Source organism: Oreochromis niloticus, linkage group LG4, assembly GCF_001858045.2.
Source record: "Oreochromis niloticus isolate F11D_XX linkage group LG4, O_niloticus_UMD_NMBU, whole genome shotgun sequence".
In the NCBI taxonomy this organism is placed as follows: Eukaryota; Metazoa; Chordata; class Actinopteri; order Cichliformes; family Cichlidae; genus Oreochromis; species Oreochromis niloticus.
In genome coordinates, this window is record NC_031969.2 from 11635339 (window position 1) to 11659223 (window position 23885).

The 23885-nt window shown below is 39.7% G+C and overlaps 1 protein-coding gene and 1 long non-coding RNA gene across 2 annotated transcripts in view; both read left to right on the forward strand.

Annotated features, from left to right (window-relative positions):
• LOC100707122 (protein shisa-8) overlaps window positions 1–23885 on the forward strand; it is a 115250-nt gene that overhangs the window by 44677 nt on the left and 46688 nt on the right. Inside the window, exon 3 of the mRNA XM_005459451.3 lies at window positions 818–933. Coding sequence (XP_005459508.2) covers window positions 818–933 — 116 coding nt within the window. The remainder of the gene's footprint in view (window positions 1–817; window positions 934–23885) is intronic.
• Window positions 5594–6912, forward strand: LOC106099011 (uncharacterized). Its single transcript, XR_001225323.3, has 2 exons — window positions 5594–5649; window positions 6141–6912. It is a non-coding gene; the product is annotated as an uncharacterized LOC106099011 (long non-coding RNA).

Below are 23885 nucleotides of genomic sequence, written 5' to 3' on the forward strand. Positions count from 1 at the left end.
GTTGACTCAAGATGTTTGTTTGTTTTTTCAAATCAGTTCTGCATTTCCACGACCTTTACATACAGCACATCCTAAACCAAGTAAGGAAGTACCCCCACGATGTAGTACACCCACATGGCCATTAACCAGTGTCTTTAAAACATTTAAAGTAGAGTAACATCATACTGTGCATCAGATATGACACTCAGTCCAAGTCCTTGTTTGCAGCTGAAGTTCTGCGTGCTCCCAAAGAGTTAAATCTGCAGGCCTTTTCCTGCCCGTGTTCCAGTTTTCAAGCGGCATCAGAACTTGTTCAAAGGCATCAAACAGTAAAAGACAGCAAGAGGGGAAGCTGTCTTATTTCTTATAAATGATTGACGCTCCCAGCTGGCAAACAAGCAGAGACTCATCCTTTTTATCTTCACTTCCACTGTCTTGAATTTAATTCAGAGCATTTTGTGTTTTATTGATGTAAATAATCTTTTTCCGCAGGTAAAGCTGTTGAGATAAAGTTGTTTTGCTACTTTAAAAAAAAATGGCAGTTCATATTATATGCACATCCATGTTTTGTTTTGTTTTTTTCCCGTTTTTATTATCTTTCTGACGGTCCCAGCTAAGCAATCTTTCAAACATTCTCCCTCTGGTCCTCTTTGTTTCTCTCTCTCTCTCCTTCTTCTATCTTTGCCTCATATCACACTTTTCTCCTCTCTTCTTCCCTTTTTGTGGATGTGCGTGAGTGCACTTGTGAAAGCTCGTTAGACAATTTGTTTGTCTACTGTCTCAAATTGTGTGCAGGATGCTCAAAGTGTGTAAATGTTGTTTTTCTTCTTCCCTCCAGGACTTTGACAGAGCTTCTGAAGCAACCCGGGGAGGGCGGAGTGGTGGATGGCACTGGTGTTCATCATCCTATAGGCACAAACGGCATCTCTGCCAGAGCGCTGCGCTCCAACAACGGCAAGTTTTGTTTTTTGGCATGTATGAGTTACCATACAAGCAAACTGAGCTGACAGAACAATGCTGATAACATGATAACATGGTGCTACCGAGCTCTTAGCTCTTGCTAAAATTTTCACCAATTCAGTTTTTAACTATTTAGCTGCAATTTCTAGATTTACTTTGTAAAGATTTGTACACACTTTAAGTTACTATTGATTTAGTGTTACGATTTCATTACCAGATGGAGACCCCAAAGAAATAACTACTAAAACACTTACGTTTTTTTTTTGGTTTTTTTTTACTTATAATAGTGGGCGCAAATAATAAATATGGCCATAGTTTTAAGTAATGAGATGAGAATTTCTGTAATTGCTAAAGTCTGGAAGCTAAGATAAAAATTCTGGCTTCAGCCTTCAGTTTTGCTAAATTTGGCCCTGCACAGTGGCGATTCTAGGGGTTGTTGGGGCCCGGGGCAAAAATTCACCAACGTCATCACTACTTTGTTATAAATTATATGACACCAGAAACAATAACAGTTGACAGGCAACACATTATAATAGAAATGGCAGAGACCTTAGTTTTTTTGGTAACGATGCTTAAACCACACTGACTGGTTATGAAGTGTTATTACTGCTTGCCAGCAAGTGTAACTAGCTAGCTACAGTAACAAGTGGATTGCTGGTATCCTGTCTCTGACTCCTGGATGAGCATGCTCAGTTAGGTCATACTCCACCTAGCAGAGCTGAACACACTTCCCGCTCGGCTAGCTAACTTAACTAATGCTAAATGCCAGAATAATCTACGTGAAATAATGTGATTCTAGTGGAAGTTGCATTATTACATCCTGTCTTTCTCCCATAGTTAAGACTAGACTCACAGCATTTAGTTATTTAGCATTAGTTTAATCATTATTATCTGCTCCACTCACTATTGGGCTAGGTTAGGCTAGGCTAGGTTGCTTTATTTGTACTGTAGGTAGATTTTTTTTCTACAGCAAGTAAGGTTATTTCATCCTCACATGCACATTTTAAAACAAACACAGACAATGAACAAAAGATAAACATGATGTAACATACTGAAGAAATAAATAGCAAATAATAACAGAGAACCCACACAGCATCATGCGGGGTAGCAAAATTGTGATTTCTTTTCTCCTCTTTTACCTTTTTCTACTTTTTTTCTCTCCCTGAAGTATAACTCTTTCATCATTGTCATTTGTTTAAACTGAACCATGCTTGCCAATTGCAAACACAGTGAGTGGAGTCAGGCGAAGTCCCCTTAGTGAGGTCAGGTCTCTCCTACTGTCATTGTAAACTGCACATTGCCTTTGCTGAAGTTTAAAGTTTGTCAGCCCTCAGTGTCCCCTGTATTGACCTGGGACCCCAAGTTGTTTGCCTGGTGGCAAGCAGTGCCTCTGGCTCTGCATAATGTCAAAAAGACCAGAAATCTTCAGGGAAGTCCTCCCCTGACTGCTGTTCAAACAGCAAGGGTCAGCTAATCAGGTAACAGAAACTGTTTCAGCCAGTGGATAAACTAAATGAGGATTATTTTGAAGCATGAATAGTGCAAAGCTGCTAACTACAACTAATACAGAGGTGGAAATGAGCATAGTATGTTTGCATTTCTTTTTCAATTATGCAATCGTGTGCACAAAAAAATAAAAACTTTATGGAGGACCTGTTATGTTGTGTCCAGATCCATACAGTATGTCTAGATCGATCAGATTTTTTATTCAAATGTTATCCTTTTATTTTAGCTAATCATTGTTATTCAAGTAGATTGCCTGGCAAGTTCCCTCTAAATTACAAGTATGTCCGGGGGATTCAGAAACAAGGGGCTGGATCAACTGGAAGGATTTGAACAAAGTTTAACACTGACTGTGGCACGCATCATCCTCAGACACACAACAAGCTCAGGGGACACTGAAATTCATCATTTAAGTTCATGGAAGCATAAGTATACAGATATGCACACACGTTTACATTTCTGTGCTGCTCTTAATTTCAAACTAGTGAACAAGAAAAGACACTTTACTCTCATACTCGACTTCTCAGCTAGTGCATCTTCATCACACGCATAAACACATACATGTCTTTCATGGGCGGGGACGTGCAGGGACAGACAGGTCATATTTAATTAAGATTTAATTAGCTGTTCCAGCTCCAGACCCACAGAGGGAAAACTGTGTGACCCATCTGTCTGCCTTCTTCTCTAGACACTTGGATTACACACGCACACACACACACACTCGCACAACCACACGGTATACATGCTTAATATAACCCTCTGCTTCTTCAGTGGGTTGAGACCTAAATTAGTGGACATATTTCCTGAGGGCTCATTTGTGACAAGACTGATGGCGTGTTTAAAGGACAAAGGTCCCTGTTGGCTCACAGTTCTGCTCTCACTGTCGAACGCAAAGAGAAAAAGTTGCCTTTTTGTCCAGTTGTATTTATATCCAGGTTGGCTCTCTATCGTGTAGTTTTGCACCAGAGGCAGATGTGAAGCCATATGATGATAATAAACAGGACTCACTAATGATGGCTGCTTCATTGGATGTAAAAGCATCTATAGGATGTCCCAGATGTTCCTTTCTGCTCCGGTTCCCATCAATAATTTGCATTTCAGAGTAAAAGTCTGTTTGTTTCTCTCACAAACTATAGAGGCAATATTCATCCACACAGCTACAAAGGGGAATTAGTGGGATTTCTCCCTTTACTTTCATCTTCCCACCACTGATGTAAACAACTTTTAGCCATCTTTTTCACCACATACTGTGCTTACTAACTCTCAGCTTTCTTCTGTCATCATCCTCTCCTTCTGTCACTGTACTCTAACACTAGGAGAGACAAGCAAATGAACAACACAAATACAGGAAAGCACTGGATCACCTTGACAACACTTACTGGTTTTGTGGACTCTAATATTTATATTTTAATCTAATTGAGATCCGAATTTAAAAGTGGACATCATGCGGTCTTAAACCAGTGATCAAGACTGTAAAGGCATCAAGACAGCATCTACTAAGATCATAAATCCTGTAAGCAGTAGGCCCATTTTCTCATGGACTTCACTCTACAGTGGGATTTCTTTTAGTAACAAGACAATTTGCCCCTTTTTGCTATTTTTAAAACAATCCAGGTTTATAAGATACTTCTGTACTGATATCAATCTTCTTTTATGTAACCTGTGAGATAAATACAACCATACAACCAACTAAATGACCTAAAGAAACAGTGCAGGTGTGAGTGCAAACCAACTTTAAACCATACGACAAAAGGGATGTGTAACATCTACACACGCATTAGCCCATAGACATTAGCGCGCTCATATTAGCCACACTCTTTTAATATTTCATGTGTGCAACATCACGCACAGCACCACATGTTTTAGCAGCATTTAAAACATCATTTGATTATCAAGGAATAACAAATACACATACACCAGTATAGCACCAGTGTTTAACTTCATGTATTGCACTGGTCTTGGTTTTAACTGTTTTCTGAGTGTTTTTGCCAACTGGTAACAAAGCATACACTTTCAAATCAACCCAGAGTGGTTAAATCTTAAGTGAGTGAGAAATCATTTAGGAAAAAGGACAAACCAGATTTAGTGAATCAGAGTTTAAATTAGACAGCAAGCTAACAAGGGGAAGGGAAAGAGCGGTGTGAAGTGAGCACAGACATATGGAGACATGGTGTATATCATCTAGAATGGGGTACAATAAAATAAAGCCTTCCTGATCCTGCTGGGTCAGCTGTCACATAATCACCTCTTAATTAAACACTTTTAATCCTCCCGGCCACTTAGACAGGAACAGTGACAAAGACGGAGAGAGAGGAGGGGGCACCGGGGACCGGATGCTTAACAGAGGTGTGAAAATTCATAAGAAATTACTGGAAGTTGAGTAAAAGAGCTTTCATGTATAATAAAGCTATTTTGTGTCATGGTTTCAATATTGTGGAACATTAACAGTGCTTTTCATTCCAATATTATTCAGTCTGCTCCTTTTCACTGTATTACAAAGAGTCAAATTCACATTCAAGAAGTATTCACACAAACAGAGTTTATTTGTAATCAAATCTAATCAAATTCATTAGAATGTCATCTGTATCTAGCCACTGAAACATTTTAGCAATGACAGCAGTCTGTAATGTTGATTCATTGAGTGGGTCTATCACTTTGCACCAGAGTGAAATAACTTGACAGCTATTTTGTCCCCTGTGGGCTCCACTATAACCCTTTTGTGACCTTTGCTGTAGTGCGTTTACTATACTCACATATCAACTCGCCAATCTAACAAAATCCTGTGTTAACATTTATATCTGCTTAGAACTGCAGATTTTGAACTTTGACAGAAATTTAAACTTAAACTATAAATAAATAAACTACTGTGCAAAAGTCTCGAGCCACCCCCAATTTCTTTATATTTTGCTTCCAAAGAGTCGGACTTTCTTGTCATTTCTCCGGACTCTCCCTTTGTATGTTGTCATGTCTGCATCTCATTATGTTTCCTGTTTTATTTTGAAGAGGTCTGGTGTCCCATGTTCATTGTGTTTAGTTTTGCTTCCCCTGTCATGTAATTATGTTCATTTCAGTCAGCTGTTTCCCCATATGTTTCCACTTTCCCTGATCACCTCCTGTGTGTATTTAGTCTGTGTGTTTTCATTCTTTCCTTGTCAGGTCATCTGTTGTTTCACACCATGTTTCCAGGTCTCATGTATTCATGTCCAGGTTTGTTCATCTTCATTCATGTTGTATTTTAGTTCACCCAGTTTAGATTAATGTTTAGTGTTGCATGAGTGTGCCTTGCCCTTTGTTTGTACCTTTTTATCAGCCTTATTAAACGGCTCGCCTTTTGTTAATTTGAGGTACGTTCCATTGTGTCTGCGTTTAGGTCCATTATTCACACTCCACAGTCGGCTTTCGCACACTGTGACAGTTTTCTTTGGACATTTTCAATAATGAGAAATTATTTTTGTTTTTATAGTTAAACCAGTTAACACTGACCTACGAATCCTTCAGTTATAAAAAAGACACTTAAATCAAGGCATGAACCACTGTAATATCTACATATAACAGACAACTTAGAAAAAAACAAACAATTTAAAAATGTTTATTTATGCACTTTGTTTAATAGCAGCTTATTATAATAATTTGTAATTAGAATAATGTAAAATAATGCAATGTGTACCCATTTCTTTCACTCTTGACATGGTGTGCAGCGTGTCTTAAAAGAAATTGAGGAAAATGGAAAAAAGTCCTCCAAAGACCTGACACAGGTCCGGAGAGATGCATCTGGACCTCCACTGGATCCATCTGCTGTTCGGTGAAGCTTCAGCACCGATGTACTGTGGCTGTACTGTCAGAGCGCACCTGAACACAATGCTAATCCAGCTAAATCATGTTTTCTCCCTGAGAAAAAAAAGATTATGACGTTATCTGCCCACCCCTCCTCCTCTACGCTTCCTCATTTTCAATACATCTATAGTTTTAATACCATATAAGTCATGAAGTAAGACATAAAAGTGTCAAGATGTAAAGTGAAAGGCTGTTATATTTGAAAGGAAAGAGGAAGGGGAGGGGGAGAGGAGTATCATGGTCTGTTTTCAATGACTGAATGAGTGAAAGTGCAGAGTAAAGAGTTCCTGCGGGGTTACCAATGACAGCTGATATTGCGGAGGGAAAAGAACAAGAAACTGCTGTCACTTCTTTAATTTATTATAGCAACACTGTGCTATAAAAAAAACACAGTATTGTAACATGTATTATAGCATTCAGCAATAAAAAGTCAGGATTATGGTGCAGTATAGAAGCTTAGTTTGCCAGTAATAGACCACAGTTGTTCTGCGTCGATGCTTCAGTTTTCAATACGACTGCATCTGAGAAAGAGTTCTTCACATTAATGTTAATAAAACTATCTGAAAACTGCAGCGATGTGTTATAAATAACAATGGGTACTTAATAGTAATGGTCCACTGTTAATGTCTAAAGATTCTCCTCACTACAGTTTCAGTCATGAATAAAATATAACAAAGTCGACGCCCTGTCTCAAAGCATCATCGTAGGCACTTAATGGTAACATCCTGAGCTGCCTCCCAAACCAAATGAGACTAAACATGTGAAACTGATTTAAATTAGAAAAAAAAGTGATGACGTGAAGATTTCTTGAAACCCCTCTTTGGATTTGGTTTGTCTTCTTTTCTACCTTTTTGCTTTTTCTCCAAGATAATCCCAGTGAAGCACCTACAGCACGTAACTCCACTTAAAATCGCCTGAACTTTCAAATATCATTGAAGTCACCTTGCTACAGTTAAAAAACACACTTGGGTTGTGATATCTCACAAAAAAATCTCAGGATCTGATATAATCAGAGCGTATCGAGGGGGGGGGCTCAGAAGCGACTGTTATCATGATTTACAATGCAAGTGGAGCAAAGGGAGTTTGTTTACCGGACCCATTTAATATTAACGTACTGAACACAAAACGGAGCTGTGCAGGTTTATGAAAATAAGGTTTACAACATTTAGACATGCTCTGCAAGCTGCTTGCACAGATCACACCAATTACAGTCAGCAGAAGTGAAACTTAGATCTTAATGATCTTAATCTAAATGTTACCGGCCTTCTCAATTGATATTATTTTTCCAGTAATATGTAGCATCTCTTTCCACTCCTGCACCTGTTGTGTGTGTGTGTGTGTGTGTGTATTTAGCTCGAAAAGCATCATTACTTCCTCCATTCAGAAAGGGTGTTACATTAGTGTTAGTATGTGTAGTTATTCATCGTATTACAGGAGATAATCATTGTATGAGATTAAGAGAGGTCTAAATTAGTGTTAGCATCACCGTGACAGAAGAAGAAGGATGAACACTAAATAAAAGCGAGAGGATGGAAGATTTTGACAATGAGAGGTAGGTGTATGTGTGTGTGTGTGTGTGTGTGTGTGTGTGTGTGTGATAATGAGAAACAAAGCCTTGGAGTGGAGAAACTAACAGCTCTGTGGAAAATAAGGAAGTATCCAGTGTACAGTTGGGTCAGAACAATGTTTTTTTTCCAGAACAATGTGTGAAAGAGTGAGAGCAAAGGGAAGAAAGAATAAGACGGTGAGAGGAAAAGGTAAAGAAAGGTAGAGGAAGGAAGGATGAACACAGTGGTACATGGAGAGAACAGATAGAAGAGACAACATGCTGCTAGCTGCGAGGGGGACAGCTGGTCAGCTGCTGTTCTGCTCTGTTCTGGTGTGGAGAGCTGCCCTGAGGACAGTCACCCTATTCTGCACACGCACGCACGCACACACACACACACACGCACGTACGCACACAGGCCAAGCACATACATGGCTTTGCACGTCATTACAAACGTGTGTGCAGAGTCTGTGCCAACTGAGCATATACCGATGTACCCACTGTGGTATGAACTTTCATGGAAATTTTCTTTGTATTTACTGTAGAGATGATGAGCTGACACGGAGGGAAGATGGTGGTTAACAAATTGGGAGAAGAAAGCGAAGAAATAATGAGTGAAGTGTTGAAGAAATGAGGGAGAGGACAAAAAAAGTGGGGAAAGTAAAATGAAAACATAAGGTGCGTGTAAGTGAGCCAGTGAGCGATTATATAAGAGTGAGAACCAGAGTGGAGAGGGTATCAGGCGATGGAATGTGAGTAAGAAAGTGTGGCAGGGGAGGAGGAGTGAGACAGGAGCAGATGGCAGGGAAGAAAAGGAGGGAAGGAAGATGGAAAGCTGGGAATGTGCGTACACTCCCTGATCACTTATAGCTGCTGTCAGCCATGCAAATGTTGCCTAACTGTAACAGTGACTGCAGCACAAAGAAGGAGAGATGCTTTTTTTTCTTTTGTTCATCAAATTGCAATCAGCTGAATTCAGCACCACTTAAAACAACATGAAGCAGGAACCAGTCAGCTTCAATCTAAAGCATTTAAACGTATTATACATTTAGACTTTAATTTAGAGACCTAGCATGTATTTTTACAGAGCGGGGTGTATTGTACTTTGCAAATACATTTTCTGGCTTTAACAACAGAACTTATCTATGAGAAGTAAAGGACTGGCCCATATTAGCAACAGATACAGTTTTAAGCACTCTCTTTAGCCCCCATATTTCTTCCAATAATAGCATGACTGGCATAAAATTTGAGTCAGCAAATGTCAGCCTAAGAAGGCGAACATCATTTCTGCTTAGAATTGCATTTTCAGAAACCTACCCATACAAATGGATTGTTGCGCCATTATAATAGAAACATATGATTTGTTACAGCTACAGTACTGTGCAAGGTCTTTAGCAAGGTCTTTTCTTTCTATTTTGCTAGAAAAAATAGAAAATGGGTTCACTGATTTCCTGAAACATGCAAACGTATATAGAATTATATAAGACTAAACAAAGTTTGCACAGTTCTAATGTGCTTGAAAGTCAATATTTGGTATGACCACCTTTATTCTTCTACACAGTCTGAACTCTCTTAGACGGCTTTCTTGTTGTTTCTTTAAGTAGTCTTCAAGTGAGTGTAACAGGATGCAAATCAGTTCAACTTTTGTCTAATCATAATATTTTCCCAGAAGTCTTGGAGATCATCAAGATGTTTTTTGGCAAATGTGAAACGAGCCTTTGTGTTGTTTTTGATCATCAGTGGTTTTCTCCTTGGAATTCTCCCATGGATGTCCGTCTCTTATGTGTAGACACAACACTGGTTCATCCCTTCAGTTTGGTGCCTTTTTAATGCTTGAATAATTCATAGGTCAGTGTTAAGTGGCTTAACAAAACAAATGGAAACAGTCAGGTGCAAGGAGTGGACTGAAAATGAGTCATAGTCGATGTAGAAAGAAAACTTTAAAGGACCTTCAGAAAACCTGGAGAACTACTGCTCAAGACCACTTTAATAAATGAAGAGGAAGTCTGACTCCTTGGAAGTGAAATATAAGGAAATGAGGGGCAGCTCAAGACTTTTGCACAATACTATACACATCTATAATGTTACACCTGCTTTACAATAATTATGTCCTACAATTTCAGACTTTGGATGACTGATGAATGAAAAAGCCACCTATGTCTGTGTTCTACTTAATATTCCAACACGCTTTTAAAACACATTAAATAATCATGCTTTGTTCTGTCTCAGTAATTCAAATGCACACATGTGATTCTTTATTCAGAAGTTCTCACAGGTAACCTTGTAACAGAAAAAGTCCCTGCGCTGTAAAAGGATAATATTTCAGTGGGAAATATCTAAGCTCTTCTTCCCCACTGGAGGTCTCTTCTGACATGGGTAAGGTTTTGCATTTGTGGGGCATAATTTGCATGTCAGTAGCCTTCAAGAGAGGCCCCGAAAAAAGGGGGGGGGCATAGATAGGGAAATAAAAACATTAGTGGGAAAGAGAGGCGGAAAAGAGGAAGAGAAGAAGAGCGAGAGAAAACTGAGAGAAACAAATGGAGCAGGAGGAGAAGGATTGTGCTTTTGATGCAGAGGCAGTGGGAGAGCAAGAGAGAGTGGAGGAGAGAGAGATGGGATCAGCCTGACATTGAAATCAAAATAAGGAAATGGTTATTGCTGCAGCCTGCAGGACGGGTGCTAAGTGAAAACACGTCCTATAGAGGCAGGGGCATAGTGTGTGTGTGCAGAAGTGTGTTAGCATCTGTGTGGGTGTTTGTTTACTTGTGTGTGCCCTTGATTTCTGTGGATCGTCACTACAGTGCCACATGGGGACGGTGCCAATTATAACCGCGCTGAGCGTCAGCAACACACCACCAGAGACGGAACGAACGAGAGAGGGGAGTTAAACACAGCAAAACTGAATTAAGGCTATATTAAGAAGTACGTGCGTCTGTATGAGTCAATATTCATACAATCACAGAGACGCGCACTCGTGCATGAGTGTATTGTACAGCATGTAGATCAGGTGGAGTTTTCTTTTAAATTAGTTTGAAATATAACTCCTGTCAGGCGTTGTGTTCAAACACCTGACAGGATGTGCGCGTGAACCACAAATTTCCTTGCTGACCTTTTGATGACTGCTGTAACCTTTGACCAGCCTTCAACTTCTGACCTCATGCAACCAGATTTAATACTGAAGAGTAACACATTTTATGGGATCTGGAATATGTCTAATCAGGCTTGGCAGCAATAATACAGGAACAGAAACGGCAACCCACTAAATAATGCTGAGGCCTGTGCACAACAAGTTAAAAGGATCTAGTGTAAATCTGCATTCATCTGCCACTTCATTAGGTTACCTGTGCAGCTCCTCGTTAATGCAAATATCTAAATAGTCATATAGCAACAAGGTGGACATTGTCAAAATAATCCGATAAAGTTTAAAGTGAGCATCAGGATGGAGAAATAAGGTGATTTTGAACGTGGCATGGTTGTTGGTGCCAGCTGCCAGAGTATTTCTGAAACTGCTCACCCTCTTGGATTTTCACACACAACCACCTCTACTGAAAATATACAGTGAGACTCAGTGTTCTGGGTGAAAATGTCTTATTAATGTCAAAGATCAGAGAAAATCATAAGGTCAGACTGCTTTGAGCTGATAGGAAGAGAAAGGTCACTCAAATAACCCCTCGCTACAACCAAGGTATGCAGAAGAGCATCTCTGAATGCACAACACATCGATCCTTGAAGCAGATGGATCTTTGTCAGCTAAGAACAGATAACATAGGCTACAATTTGCATAAAAGTAATAGTGCAATCAATACAAGGTTGAATAAATTGTACCTGGTCTGATGAGCCTTAAAAATTTGAATTTGGCATAAAAAAAAAAAACAGCATAATAACATGGATCCATCATGCCTTCCACAGTTCAGGCTGGTGGTGGTGCTAGAATGATGTGGGCACGTTAGCACCACCTGAGCATTGCTTAAACACCTATCATGTGATTGCTGATGGCCGTGTCCATACCTTTATGACAACAGTGTACCCATCTTCTCATGGTTGCTTGGTTCAAATCACCGCCGGGATGTGGTGAGAATATGACATTTTGGATCAACTATATGATGCTGTCATGTTGCTATAATGGACCAAATCTCTGAGGAATGTTTTCAGCACCTTGTTGAATTGATGCTGTGAAGAACTGGGTCACTTGTGTGGAGTGTGCACAGTGTTGCATCAGGTTCAAGTCCAAATATAAACTAAAAGCATTCCTTACATCCTCAGCTGTGCAGTTTATGAATAAGTAACTTGATAAATAATGTGATAAAAGTATTAATGTCACGTTTTAAAAGTGAAAGGAATCAAATATTAAAATGAACTAAATATTGTAAATATTATAAGTGTTGATTCCAAAACCTGCAGCAGGAACACAGCACAAGCCTTTTGCTGTATTATCCATGTCAAACCTGTTTATTCCCATATCTGTATATGAATATGCTATTTTCTTTAGTCATCTTCATTCTCCCAGTTTTGCTTTCGCTCCTTCTTACAGCTTATTCATTCTTCTCAGTCTTTCTTTCTTTCTCTCGACCTTCATATGGTCGAGAGAAAGAAAGCAATGATCTATTATTGTCTGCAGAGAAAGAGGGTTAGGGAATGTGATTCTGCATTTCCCCTATACAGAAACTTCTAACGCCTCATTTTCTCTCCCCTCGGGCCAAAATATCTTTATCTTCCCCTCGAGCTGAAATTATACCGGTGCCGCCAAAACTGCCCGTAATGAAGTACTTGAAAAGAAAAATCCCAGTTATATTTTCTACCAAGTTGCAGGTGGTTTCATGAATTTATTGAATATATTGACTTGAATGTCTTTTACACTGACTTTCACTGTTTTGTGAAGAACTTTCCCTTCTTGGTTGTTTCAAAAGTGTTACTTATCAGTCTCTGACTTATTTTGTTAAACGGTGCACAGCAGAATTAAGATATCCTCCCTGATTGCTGTGCAGATCAGGTGCAAATCAGGCTAATAATGCAATAGTGCTTCAGCCGCTCTGCTCTTCCACTGCAGTATCATTTTATCTATCTCAGTATTTCCAGTTCCCTCTCATTAGTTGCCAATCTTCTCTGATCTCCCGCCTTCTTTGTGCTCGCAGTCCCACTTCCCTCAAGGCCTCTCTTTCTTTTTTGGTATTTTCCGTCACTTCTCTGTCCCCTTCCCCTTTATCTCATTCTTCTCCCTGCTTCGCTCTTTTGCTCTCTAAATCATAGCCTCGGTGTCTGCAGACTGAGCTGTGTTATCCGTCATTTTCTCACTGAATTCTAAAGTCACCCAGAAATGATCACAGAGCTTCAATAAATAGATCTGATATCCCCTCTGGTGATTTCAGTTGTTCTGGAGTTGAGTTGCATGGAGTTGAAAGCAAATTTGTTGGGGGGGTTACAGGGCCAGAACCTGGAGGTAACAGTAGCAAAGCACAGAGATAAAGCAGAAGAAAAGCCATGAGTTTGTAGGAAACATGTAGTAATTTTGGTTTGTCTCATTTAAAAGGAATATTTTAAAAAAGTGTTAAAGTGTAAAATTAATACATCTAATAAAATGAACTCATATAACAAACATATGAACAGGTTCAGTAGCCTTATTCTAGCCATTCTAGTTCTGTGTTGATCTGTCCGCTGACACTGCTGAAAGTCAACCGACTCACAGAGGAGAAATATCCAGAATAAGCTTATTAACAAGCCAGGGCAGCAGCAGATTACAGCTTTAGCGAACGGCCAAAACAATGACACGAAACTGACAAACAAAGTCACACAGTCGGATAGACAGAAACCCGACCGGAGGGTCAGTGGTCTGAAGGGAGAAATGAATGCCGTGTGGTGGAATTCAAATCTAAAGTTAAAGTTTTATACAGATAATAACAAAATGTATCCTAGATTTACTTATTAACTCTGTATTTGTAGTTGCTATTAACACATATTGTAACTTTTTATGGCGTCCTGTTTTAATCTTCTGCACAGGTTAGGTTTTACGTTGCCCACAAGATAATTAACAGTAATACAGTATCTGCATCTCTAATGACTTCTGATGTACAAAACCACCATATAATGGAGAGAACTCAGCTAATGAAGTTTTAGCTTCAACTCAAAATTTCCATCTAACAATGAATTCATCAATTTTCTTTACTGGTTATCTAATTTAGGGTTGCAGGGTGGGTGGAGCCTATCCCAATCCCTATTGCCAATGTATGGTGAGTTTGTGCAGCCACAGTCTTTACACACAGATGAATTTGAGTGAGTTATCTAGATTAATACAAAGGCACTTCCGAAATGTTCGGCCTGTTCATGCTGCTGGAAAACTGTTATACTTATCGCACTGAAAAATATGTGCTTTAGATGTGCTTTATATGCTAAATTGATTATTTAGCTCATCGCTAGGTAGCTGCTATGCAGTGTAATGGTGGCCAAAATATATCATGCCTTTAAAGAATATAAATGATATGATACTGTCAACATGATGACATCATAATCTCTGATATTAGTATGATCCTTAAGGGGCCTTGCATCTACCTGTGTGCCAAGTTTTGGTACTTAGCGCTCAGTGGTCTAGGAGACGTTCTCGAACAAAGGAACAAACACACAGACGGGTTTTGCGTATTATTGTAAGGTGTTTCCCACAAAACTTTCAGATAGGTGGTGTTTAGAACAATATACATGCAAAGATTTGCAGACTAACACAATGGAGATGTTATCAGGCATGTTGACTGTGTTCACTATCTTAGGTTAGCATGTTAGTATGATAGCATTAGCAAATTAACACTGTTGAGGTTTTGTTGCTGTTTTACTCACTAACCATGTGACTTTAACTTTGGACTTCTAACAATCACAGTGCCAAAGTTGGGTTAAGTGAATAAGGCCCAAGTCACACAGGATTACAGACCAGTCTGCAGCCAATAGCAACCACATGGTTGTGAGGGAGAAATGGGTATTCAATAACCAGTTGAATATTCATGACATTTAAGTCAAGTTGGCATCTTCCATCGAAACTATGGGCAACCAAACTTTTTAGCAACCAAAATAATCATAAAGAAGTTTTTTGTGCAGTGCCCTCTTTGCACATGTTTTGAAACACTTGGTAACCAGTTGGGTAATGCACAAGTATCCCTAGCAACCATTGGTTGCATCACGTCCAGTATGGAAGACCACCCTTCAGCATGGCATCGCATGCGAAACCTCGTATGATGATTAAGTACGCTGTGATAAAGCTAGCACAAAATTTAAAGGTTCACAGGAGCCGTTATTCGTTAAGACATTTTACACATTAACAAACATGTTACTCTCAGAAAAGAAAGAGTTCATGCCTTGATATTTAACCATACAGGAAACCAAAAAGTGCTTATGATGTGCAAACAGCCACATTTAAAGCTGGAGTGAAATTCAGCTGCCACAAAAAGAGCAGAGACACAATATCACTTAAATTGAATGATGAAACATTTTTCAGTATTTGCTGACATACACACTGTAAGTGTTGTTGTACTGAAATTCAATTACACTCAGTTGTTTATGTAAAAAAAAAAAAAAAAAAAAGTAGTTACGCAATGAATGAAAAAAAAAGATTTTCCCACCTTAGTGGTGTGGAAATGGGTGGAAATTACAGGTTATCATTTTCAAAAATAAAGAGAAATTGCTTTGTGTTGAGTGGTGTTTTAGAGGCTTTTCAACCCTGAAGCAGAGGTCCGCACAGCTTTATAGTGGCACAAAAGAAAACATATCTGTAGGATGCATGCTCTCGGATGCCATCAGTGTCGGTACAAAACTTCATGTTAATGTAACGTGAGTGGTTTTCTGTGTTCTCTGCTTTCAGTACGGTGTTCAGGCCTCTGTACCTGCTGCAGAGGACATGTGATTTTAGAAATGTATATAGCACAGGTGGGGGGTTGGGGGGGGTAATGCATTAGACACATCTCTATTTTCCCATGTGTGTGAAGAGTGAAGATGCTTGTTTGTGTGAGTGTGTGCAGCTGTGTGGATTGCTCCAGTGTAGTGCATTGGACTTTTTTTTCATCTCTGTCATTTGAAGGACACAAGAGTCCACTCTTAGCCACCACACACCGAGCAGTCATAACAGCCCCCTTCCACACGCAAACACAGCAAGGCCAAGCATCGTGAGTAGCGTGGACAAACGTTCTTATAAATTGGAGCCCAGTGGAGACAAATGACAACACCTTGCCAGTGTGTGCTGTCTTAATGTGCAGTTTATTGTGCATGAGTGTGTGTTGAGTATTAGAAATGTCAAGAGAGGCTTAGGGAGGCTTTGTTATGTCTGTCACCACCTGCCTCGAGCCATCCCTGGGGTTAACCATTATGAATTGACACATTTTTACACATTTGACCTTAGAAAAAGCGTAGCAGTGTGAGTTAGCAGCGCTGCATGTGATGACTTGTGGTTGTGTTGTCCGTATTTGTCTCCCTAATACATGACCAACATTTTTCAGTTTTCAGTGGATGTAAAATCGTCTCTCTGGTTGAAGTGAAACAAAGCAATCCTCATGACATCATTTTTGGAAGGCTATTAAATATCAGCAATCCTTACCATTGAAGAAATTGTGAGAATTGTGACGTCTTTGTGTTTGCAGGTTTTATTTGCTCAGTGAGCATGCATGCAAAGACACCTACTGTAGCTCTACTTTGTAAGCAAGAAGTGGTTGTTTTCTATGTGTTAGGTGCAGTGAAGAGTAAGGCAGATCAAAGAGGGATGCATGCATTTCATGGATGCAAAGAGCTTGTGAATGTGTGTGCATGTGAGTATTTGTGTGTGTGTCTGTTGGATACTGATAGGAGCCTCTGCTGAGCCCCTGAGTGAGGTGCAGTGTGTGGCTATACATTAAATAGCCAGGATTAGCCGGGACTGCTGCAGGCTCACTGATAGTATTACTGTTATGAAGCGACTGGGAGGAATCGGACTCCATTTTGGCTCTGTTATTCTGTCATAATGAGGCATAACCCCTGTCAAAGAGGACTCAGTGGCTTCCTGGTTAATGCATTAGGGCCAAGTGCAGCAGTGGAGCTGGCTACCAGAATAGGAGACGACACACACTGAAAATATTCCAGAAAAGAAAAAAGAAAAAAAAAAATTACAGGAAGCAAATATATATACTATTGATGGTCCTTATAATTGGAAAATAATTTCAACAATTTCCAAGTGTACCTGGCTGTTAAATTAAACTAAAATACAATATATACACACTAAAAAAAGCAGGCTAAATATTGAATTTGGGTACTGATGCACAATCAAACTTAAGACAAAATACAGTGTCTGTCCACGCCTCCGCAGTGAGACACAGAACTACTTCTTCTGTTAAGTGGAAAACCAATACAAATTAGTTACAGTTCATTAACACTTGCAGTTGTGCTCAACATCCTCCTTATGCAAACTTTGTCTCTCTTGCATTGGCCACAGGAAGTGTAGCATCACCTGCTAGTTTTTGTGGAAGACTTTACTGAAAGGTCTTCATTTCTTTTTTCTCTTTTTTATTGGGCATGCAATATTTGTGCAATGAGGGCAGCACTGAGGACTTACACAGGAAATAAAATATGTTTAGACAGTTGAATATTAATCACAAATTAATCACAAATTAATCACAAAGTCAAAATGCAGAAGTCGTGTGATAAGCTAATTACAGCCCATGATTTGGTAGCTTGTAGAATCACCTTTAGCAGCATTAACTTCTTTATTAATCGCTCACATTTTTCCAGATTTTTTTGGGACACTCTTCTTTACAACTATGCTTCAGTTCATTGAGGTTTGTTTCTTAAGGTCCCACTGCAGCATTTCATTCAGGCTGAGGTCTGGACTACCACTGCACCACCCTGATTCTTTTTCAGTCATTCTGGTGGAGATTTGCTGCTCCTGTTGCATGACCTAATTTGGGCCCAGCTTTAGCTGTCAGACAGATGGCCTCACACCTGACTTTAGAATATTTTAGTATACAGAGGAGCTCATGGTCAATTTAATGACTGCCAAGTCCCCAGGTACTGCTGCAAACCTTCACCACCGTGCTTGAGTTGTGGATGTATGCTATGAGCTAATACTTCTTTGTTTTTTTGGTTTTTCAAACATGGTGATGTGCATTATTGTCAAAGGACATGCATTTTCTCTGAGCATTGCACAAAATTGCAGATTCCCTGCTACTAGGAAGGTCAAATCGAAGTTAAATGGTAAATGGACTGATTCTTATATAGCGCTTTTCTACTCTACCTGAGCACTTAAAACAACATGTCCCATTCATACAAGCACTTTTGTTATAGATGTAAGTGTTTTCAACTTAGCACTCCCACTAAGTTGAAAACACTTACATCTAAGGATATCTGACATGCAGACTGGAGCAGTCAGGGTTCAAACCACCAACCTGCTGATTAGTAGATAACCTGCTCTATCATCTGAGCTGCTCCACCCTGTCAGAGTAGAGGTCAAAAGGTGAAACACAGATAGCATCACTGAAAACTGTTTTTCAAACTTGTGATTCCAGTTCACACAAACTAACAAACAAACACACACACACACACACACACACACCCAGCAGTCACTAGATATGGTGTTGTAGGTGAGCTAGCTAACACCAGATGCTCTAAGGGGTTTGTGGAAGAGTGTGAGTACATTACTTTATTCCTGTTGGCCATGATAATGCTTTAATTATCTTAAATATAAGAACACTGGTAGGGTCACCAATAAGAAGGTTGGTGAATCGATGCGTGGCTCCTTCTGTCCAGATGTTGAGGTACCCGTGGGCAAGATACTGATGCATCCATCAGTGTGTGTGTGTGTGTGAATGTTAGCTTTTATTAATCTATATGCAAACAGGTAAAACACACTTGCAGTACACAGTGGTCCCTCGCTATAACACGGTTCACCTTTCGCAGTCTCGCTGTTTCGCGGATTTTTTTGTGTGCAATTTTGCACGTTTTTTTTCTACAGCGCATTGTGTTCTGCGTCCTGATTGGCTGGAGGCCATTGTCAGTCAATCTCGTGCCGTGTCTGCTGTACAGTATAGAATGTGTGCAGCTTGTCATATTTACTTAAATCTTCGATTGCTAGCAGTGTGACTCTGAGGTGCTGTACTGTATGTTTGCAAGTTTTCTCCCCAATAAACAACAATGTTGATGAAACGAGAGACCACTGTAAAATGTTTTGAGTGCTCAACTTGCATAGAAAGGCATAATTTAAGTACCAGATGATTAACATTTACCTGCCATTCATTCAGAGTGACAGAGGGCCCACAGAATTTGGCTGAACTAATCTTTCAGATGCAATCCCACCCTTTCATATTAGACAGAAACATATTAAAAGTGTAAAAGCATTACAGTACATAACCAGAATTACAGCTTTTGTTTTGTAGGGGTTTTTTTTACCAGTGCATTCAGGGTTTTTAACCTGAAGCCATTAAATCCTAGAACAATTTTATTCTTATAAAGCACATGTGCAAACTGTTAAACACCAAGCATACTCATTACGATTATGATTATGATAGGATGGTGACTATAGACGCATCTACTCATGTGCCATACAGCCAGTTAATTTCCTTTGTTCCACATCTCTCAGAAAATCTCTACATGCATTCCTGTCATGTTCGCTGCCAACAAGAGTAATTTTTTCCTAGTCAACGAGCAATTTTGTACAAGCTCGAAATGTTGATTACAAGCTCAAAGATAAGATCAGACGAAAGGACAACCTTGTATCTCGATTCAGCGCCACCATACATCATTTGGCTTAGTGCTTTAGCTATATCGCATTTTGATGGAAAATAAATTGTTACAGCAAGATTAAAGGTGTCATTTTTTTCACAGGACACGACTGACTCATAAGTAGAACTACGCAAGCAAAACCAATAAGAAGTAACACGGGGGGTGTTTCACTGATAACAATGTCTCCTGTCTGTGAAGGTTGCTCCCACTGTGAGCTTAAATTGCCATAGTTATCACTAAAGAAACAGTGGCTGATCTGAACTCTACATGGTGGCTCTGTGTGTGTGTGTGTGTGTCTGTTTGTGTGCATTAGTGTGTATGTGTGCCTGTGTGTATAAGCTAAGCCAAACAATGCTTTAACATAGCTGATTGAAATCAGTCTCACACCCGAAACCCAGAGCTCTTGGAAACATGGGAGCCCTTGGACCACACACACACACACACACACACACACACACACACACACACACACACACACAGAACAAGAGCGAGGAACCACAATCAGAAAAACACACGTTAGGGGCCTTAAAAACACACAAACCCCTCTTTGCACACGTGAGTCCATCACATGAAAATGACAGCACACATTAATGACACATACTCTTACTCTCACACACACAGGCACACACACACACACACACACACACACACAGTGCCACATCCCATCAAGTCATTTCAGAGAGCGTGTTTAACCTAATCACACTCAACCATGCGTGATCCTCAGAGGGAGAGTCAGGTCTGTTATGACAGCCGATGTGCTGTGTGACAGCCACAGGGTTTAGAGAGCACCGACCAGCAGCCTGTCTTCAATACACACACTGGCACAGTGGCTTTACATACACATGGCAAAGGCCTGTGCAGGATGGCAGCAGAGGCGGACATGTGGACGGACAAAGAAGAAAGCCGAACAGACAGGACTGCAAGGCAACACTGAGTGACTAATTGTACGCTTCATTTCAATATCCCTAACCTGCGAGCAGACAGACATCAGGGCAGCAGCTCTGACGTCTGATCAGATTTGTCCCGTGGAACCTCACAGGGGTTTCAGTGGATTCTGTGTGTTTACCTGTGGGGGAGATAATGGGAATGAGACAGGAGCGTGCATGAGCAGAAGTCACATTTATAGTCACATCAGACTCTGAGTATAACAATGCACCAAAAAATAGCAGTTTTATTTATATAGCACCAAATCACAGCAACAGTCGCCTGAAGGCGCTTGATATTGTAAGGTAGAGACCCCACAGTAATACGGAGAAACCCCAACAATCAGATGACCCCCCCAGCCACGAGCAAGCACTTGGCAACAGTGGGAAGGAAAAACTCCCCTTTAACAGGAAGAAACCTCCGGCAGCCATCTGCCACGCCCGGTTGGGGATTTAGCTCTTTATTACATTGTAGTCTGTCTGATGTGCTCTTTCCTGATGATTTCAATCACTAAAACAAGTCCTGAGATGGACAATAGAAAAAATAGAAACAATGGATAAATACCCAGTGATTCTGCTGTAGATGAGAGCGAAGCATATGCAGAATGTGTCCAGACCACTTTTAGATCAATCAGCTGCATTATTAACGACAGCCTGTGATGATATGTGACTGACGATTGATGTCATCAGAGGGCCACACAACCTCCACTCAAACCCAAATGACACTCATTTCAAAAATACTTTAAAAAACCCATTCATACCACTGATGTATGTCTGTCGTGTAAGTTATGTCCCTGTCACATCATGAGCTTGTCTGTATGGGCCTCTGGTCTGTCACAGTGCATAACAATCATCCCGCTGACGGTTCAATAGAAGCACTATAATGGGCTGGGCTGAATATGTTTAATGCAACAGCTGGTTCACCTTGTTAGGAAGCTTGTTAAGGTCAAACGTACAATCACTGCATGGTACATTCTGTTATTGTTCACTCTGTATTTAAACATTTAGCCGTTAAAACAACAGCCTGGTGTCATCTGGACATCTACTACACTTAAACTTTCGAATAAAGTCTAACCCTGTCATGCCAAGTGCTTCATATTTGATGCCTAATTTTTTGTGATCACTACATCATCAGTGATTTTTTTCTCTTTTTTTTCCTGAAAAACCTGATGTGTATTCAGACTGATGCGGCGCTACTGCGAGCAATAAATGTCAGAGGTAGAAAAATGATACGAATTAAACCTCATAAAAGCAAATTCATATTTAATTTATTTTTCTCCTAAATTTTCTCAGCAGGTTCAATAAACACTCTATTTTTTTATTTTTTTTTAATAGAATTTTCTGCCAATTATTTCATGGATCAGGCGTTAGAGGGTTAACATGATTTAAACCAGACGTCTAAGAAAACAGCTCTGTGGCTCTTTGTTAAACTTACAGAAAATCTATGTTTTGTCAGGATGTTTTTTTCCTCGAGCAATGACAATACATTGTTCTAGAAGCATGCAGCTGCTGCACATCCTTATTTTATTAAGTTTGTGTAACGTCAGTAATATTGATTTATTAAACTAGCATTAAGTTATTTTTTGGTCACTTGAGAGCAGCAGAGACATGAACAAAACACCTACACATGATTCTCTTCTGAGATGATATAGCGATACAGCAGCACAAGCATTGATTCCAGGCGATCGCGTCACAATATTCATTAATTTTCTAGTTTCTTAGTTATTTTTTGTTTGTTTATTTATGAGCACATTTTTTGAAGCCTGTTTCCTTTCTACTGCTGCGCTGTGTTGTTGTTTTTGTTTGGGGGGTTTTTTCCAGGGAGTCCTCTCTGTCTCTATAAAGCCGTATTGACTAGTTGGGTTCAGTAGTGTCACAGATACTACAATAGTTACATCAATCACTGGATTGAACCTTCGCAGTACACATGCGTGTCTGTGTATAACAACCAAGGTGAGACTGTCATATAACAAAGTGAAGCCATACAGCACTGCCAGTATACTGCTGTGTAAATGACAGATATCATTTATCTCCCAGCAGCCGACGGCGAGATGTTCGCTCTCTCGCGTTCTCTCTCCCTGTCACAAACACGGACTCGTAAACACTCATATTTTCATATCCTTATTAAAATTAAATCTCTCTCTTAATGGATATGCTAATTAACTACCATTAACTTAAAGCAACATTCTCATCCCAACACAATCACCATATGTCAGAGTACACTGCTGCAATCCCAGCCTGCCAGTTACAGACCAAGGACAAATCACTACATCGCTTATTTTATGCCCCAAACAGAAAAGTTTCCTACATCTGGGTGCAGTTTTGATAATTAGCTATTAAAAAGTCGTCCTTGTGTTCACACCTGGAAATTATATGCAGATGATACCTGCTACCCTGTGTTTGCTGTTTTTGCTTGAATCCAGATGACAGTATGGTAAAACTAACGCTGTTGAGATAAGAATGTTACTTTATTGCTGCAGCAATTACTGATCAGCCATCTGCTCCAAAACAAAGATATAGTTGTCCTTCTATTAGCACCACACTGTCACTGTCACTGTAATTCCTGTTATCAGTCATCAGGTCTGTTTTGTTGGCTTTAGTCAGAGAAATTTCTTAGCAGTGTTTAAACACTCATGGTATTTGGTGCCACGGTTACAAATGGCACCAAAATACTTTTTTGCCACATTCACAAAACTAGTGCAGCTACTTCAAAGATGAGGTGACGCACTTCCACAGTCTGTTTCTAGAAAAATGTGGCATTTTTACTGTGTGTGCAGCCTTTAAACTGTATTGGACTGAGATGGACACGAAAGTCACTATGACATTAAGTGTTATGTGTTACTGTAACACTTTACTGTAATTGTGTTGATTTTTTTTCTGTAATGCAATACAATAAGATCAATCATAGAGTCACAGAGTAATCATGTATAGAGAAATGGATATGGATAAAGTTTTTCTGCCCACTTGCACTACTACTAGCTTACTTTGATCAGGTATGAACAGTACTTTAATTTTTATTGCACAAGAACAGGAACATCTATATATAATTTGACAGGCATAAAATGGTATTTTTGCGCCAACAAGCTCATTCAAAAACAGCTGTTAGCTGAAATTTAGCCTTGGTGTGCAGTGTGTGCTGAAAACATTTGAGGAAAATGGAAAAGTGGAGGACAAAAGAAGGATCTGCCTTTCAGACGAACAATATCTGAAAGACACATCTTTAAGATAGGGGAAAAAGCCATCAAAGACCTAACACTCGACTTTATAGATGTATCTGCCCCTTCAGCTGATTCATCTTCTGTTTACTGAAGCCTGATCAGAACTAGTATCAGTGGAAGGGTGGCTGTCACAAAGCAATTATTTATGAAGAGTAACAAGGAGCAAAGGCTGAGGGATGCTAAATTACACATGAACTTGACTGAAAA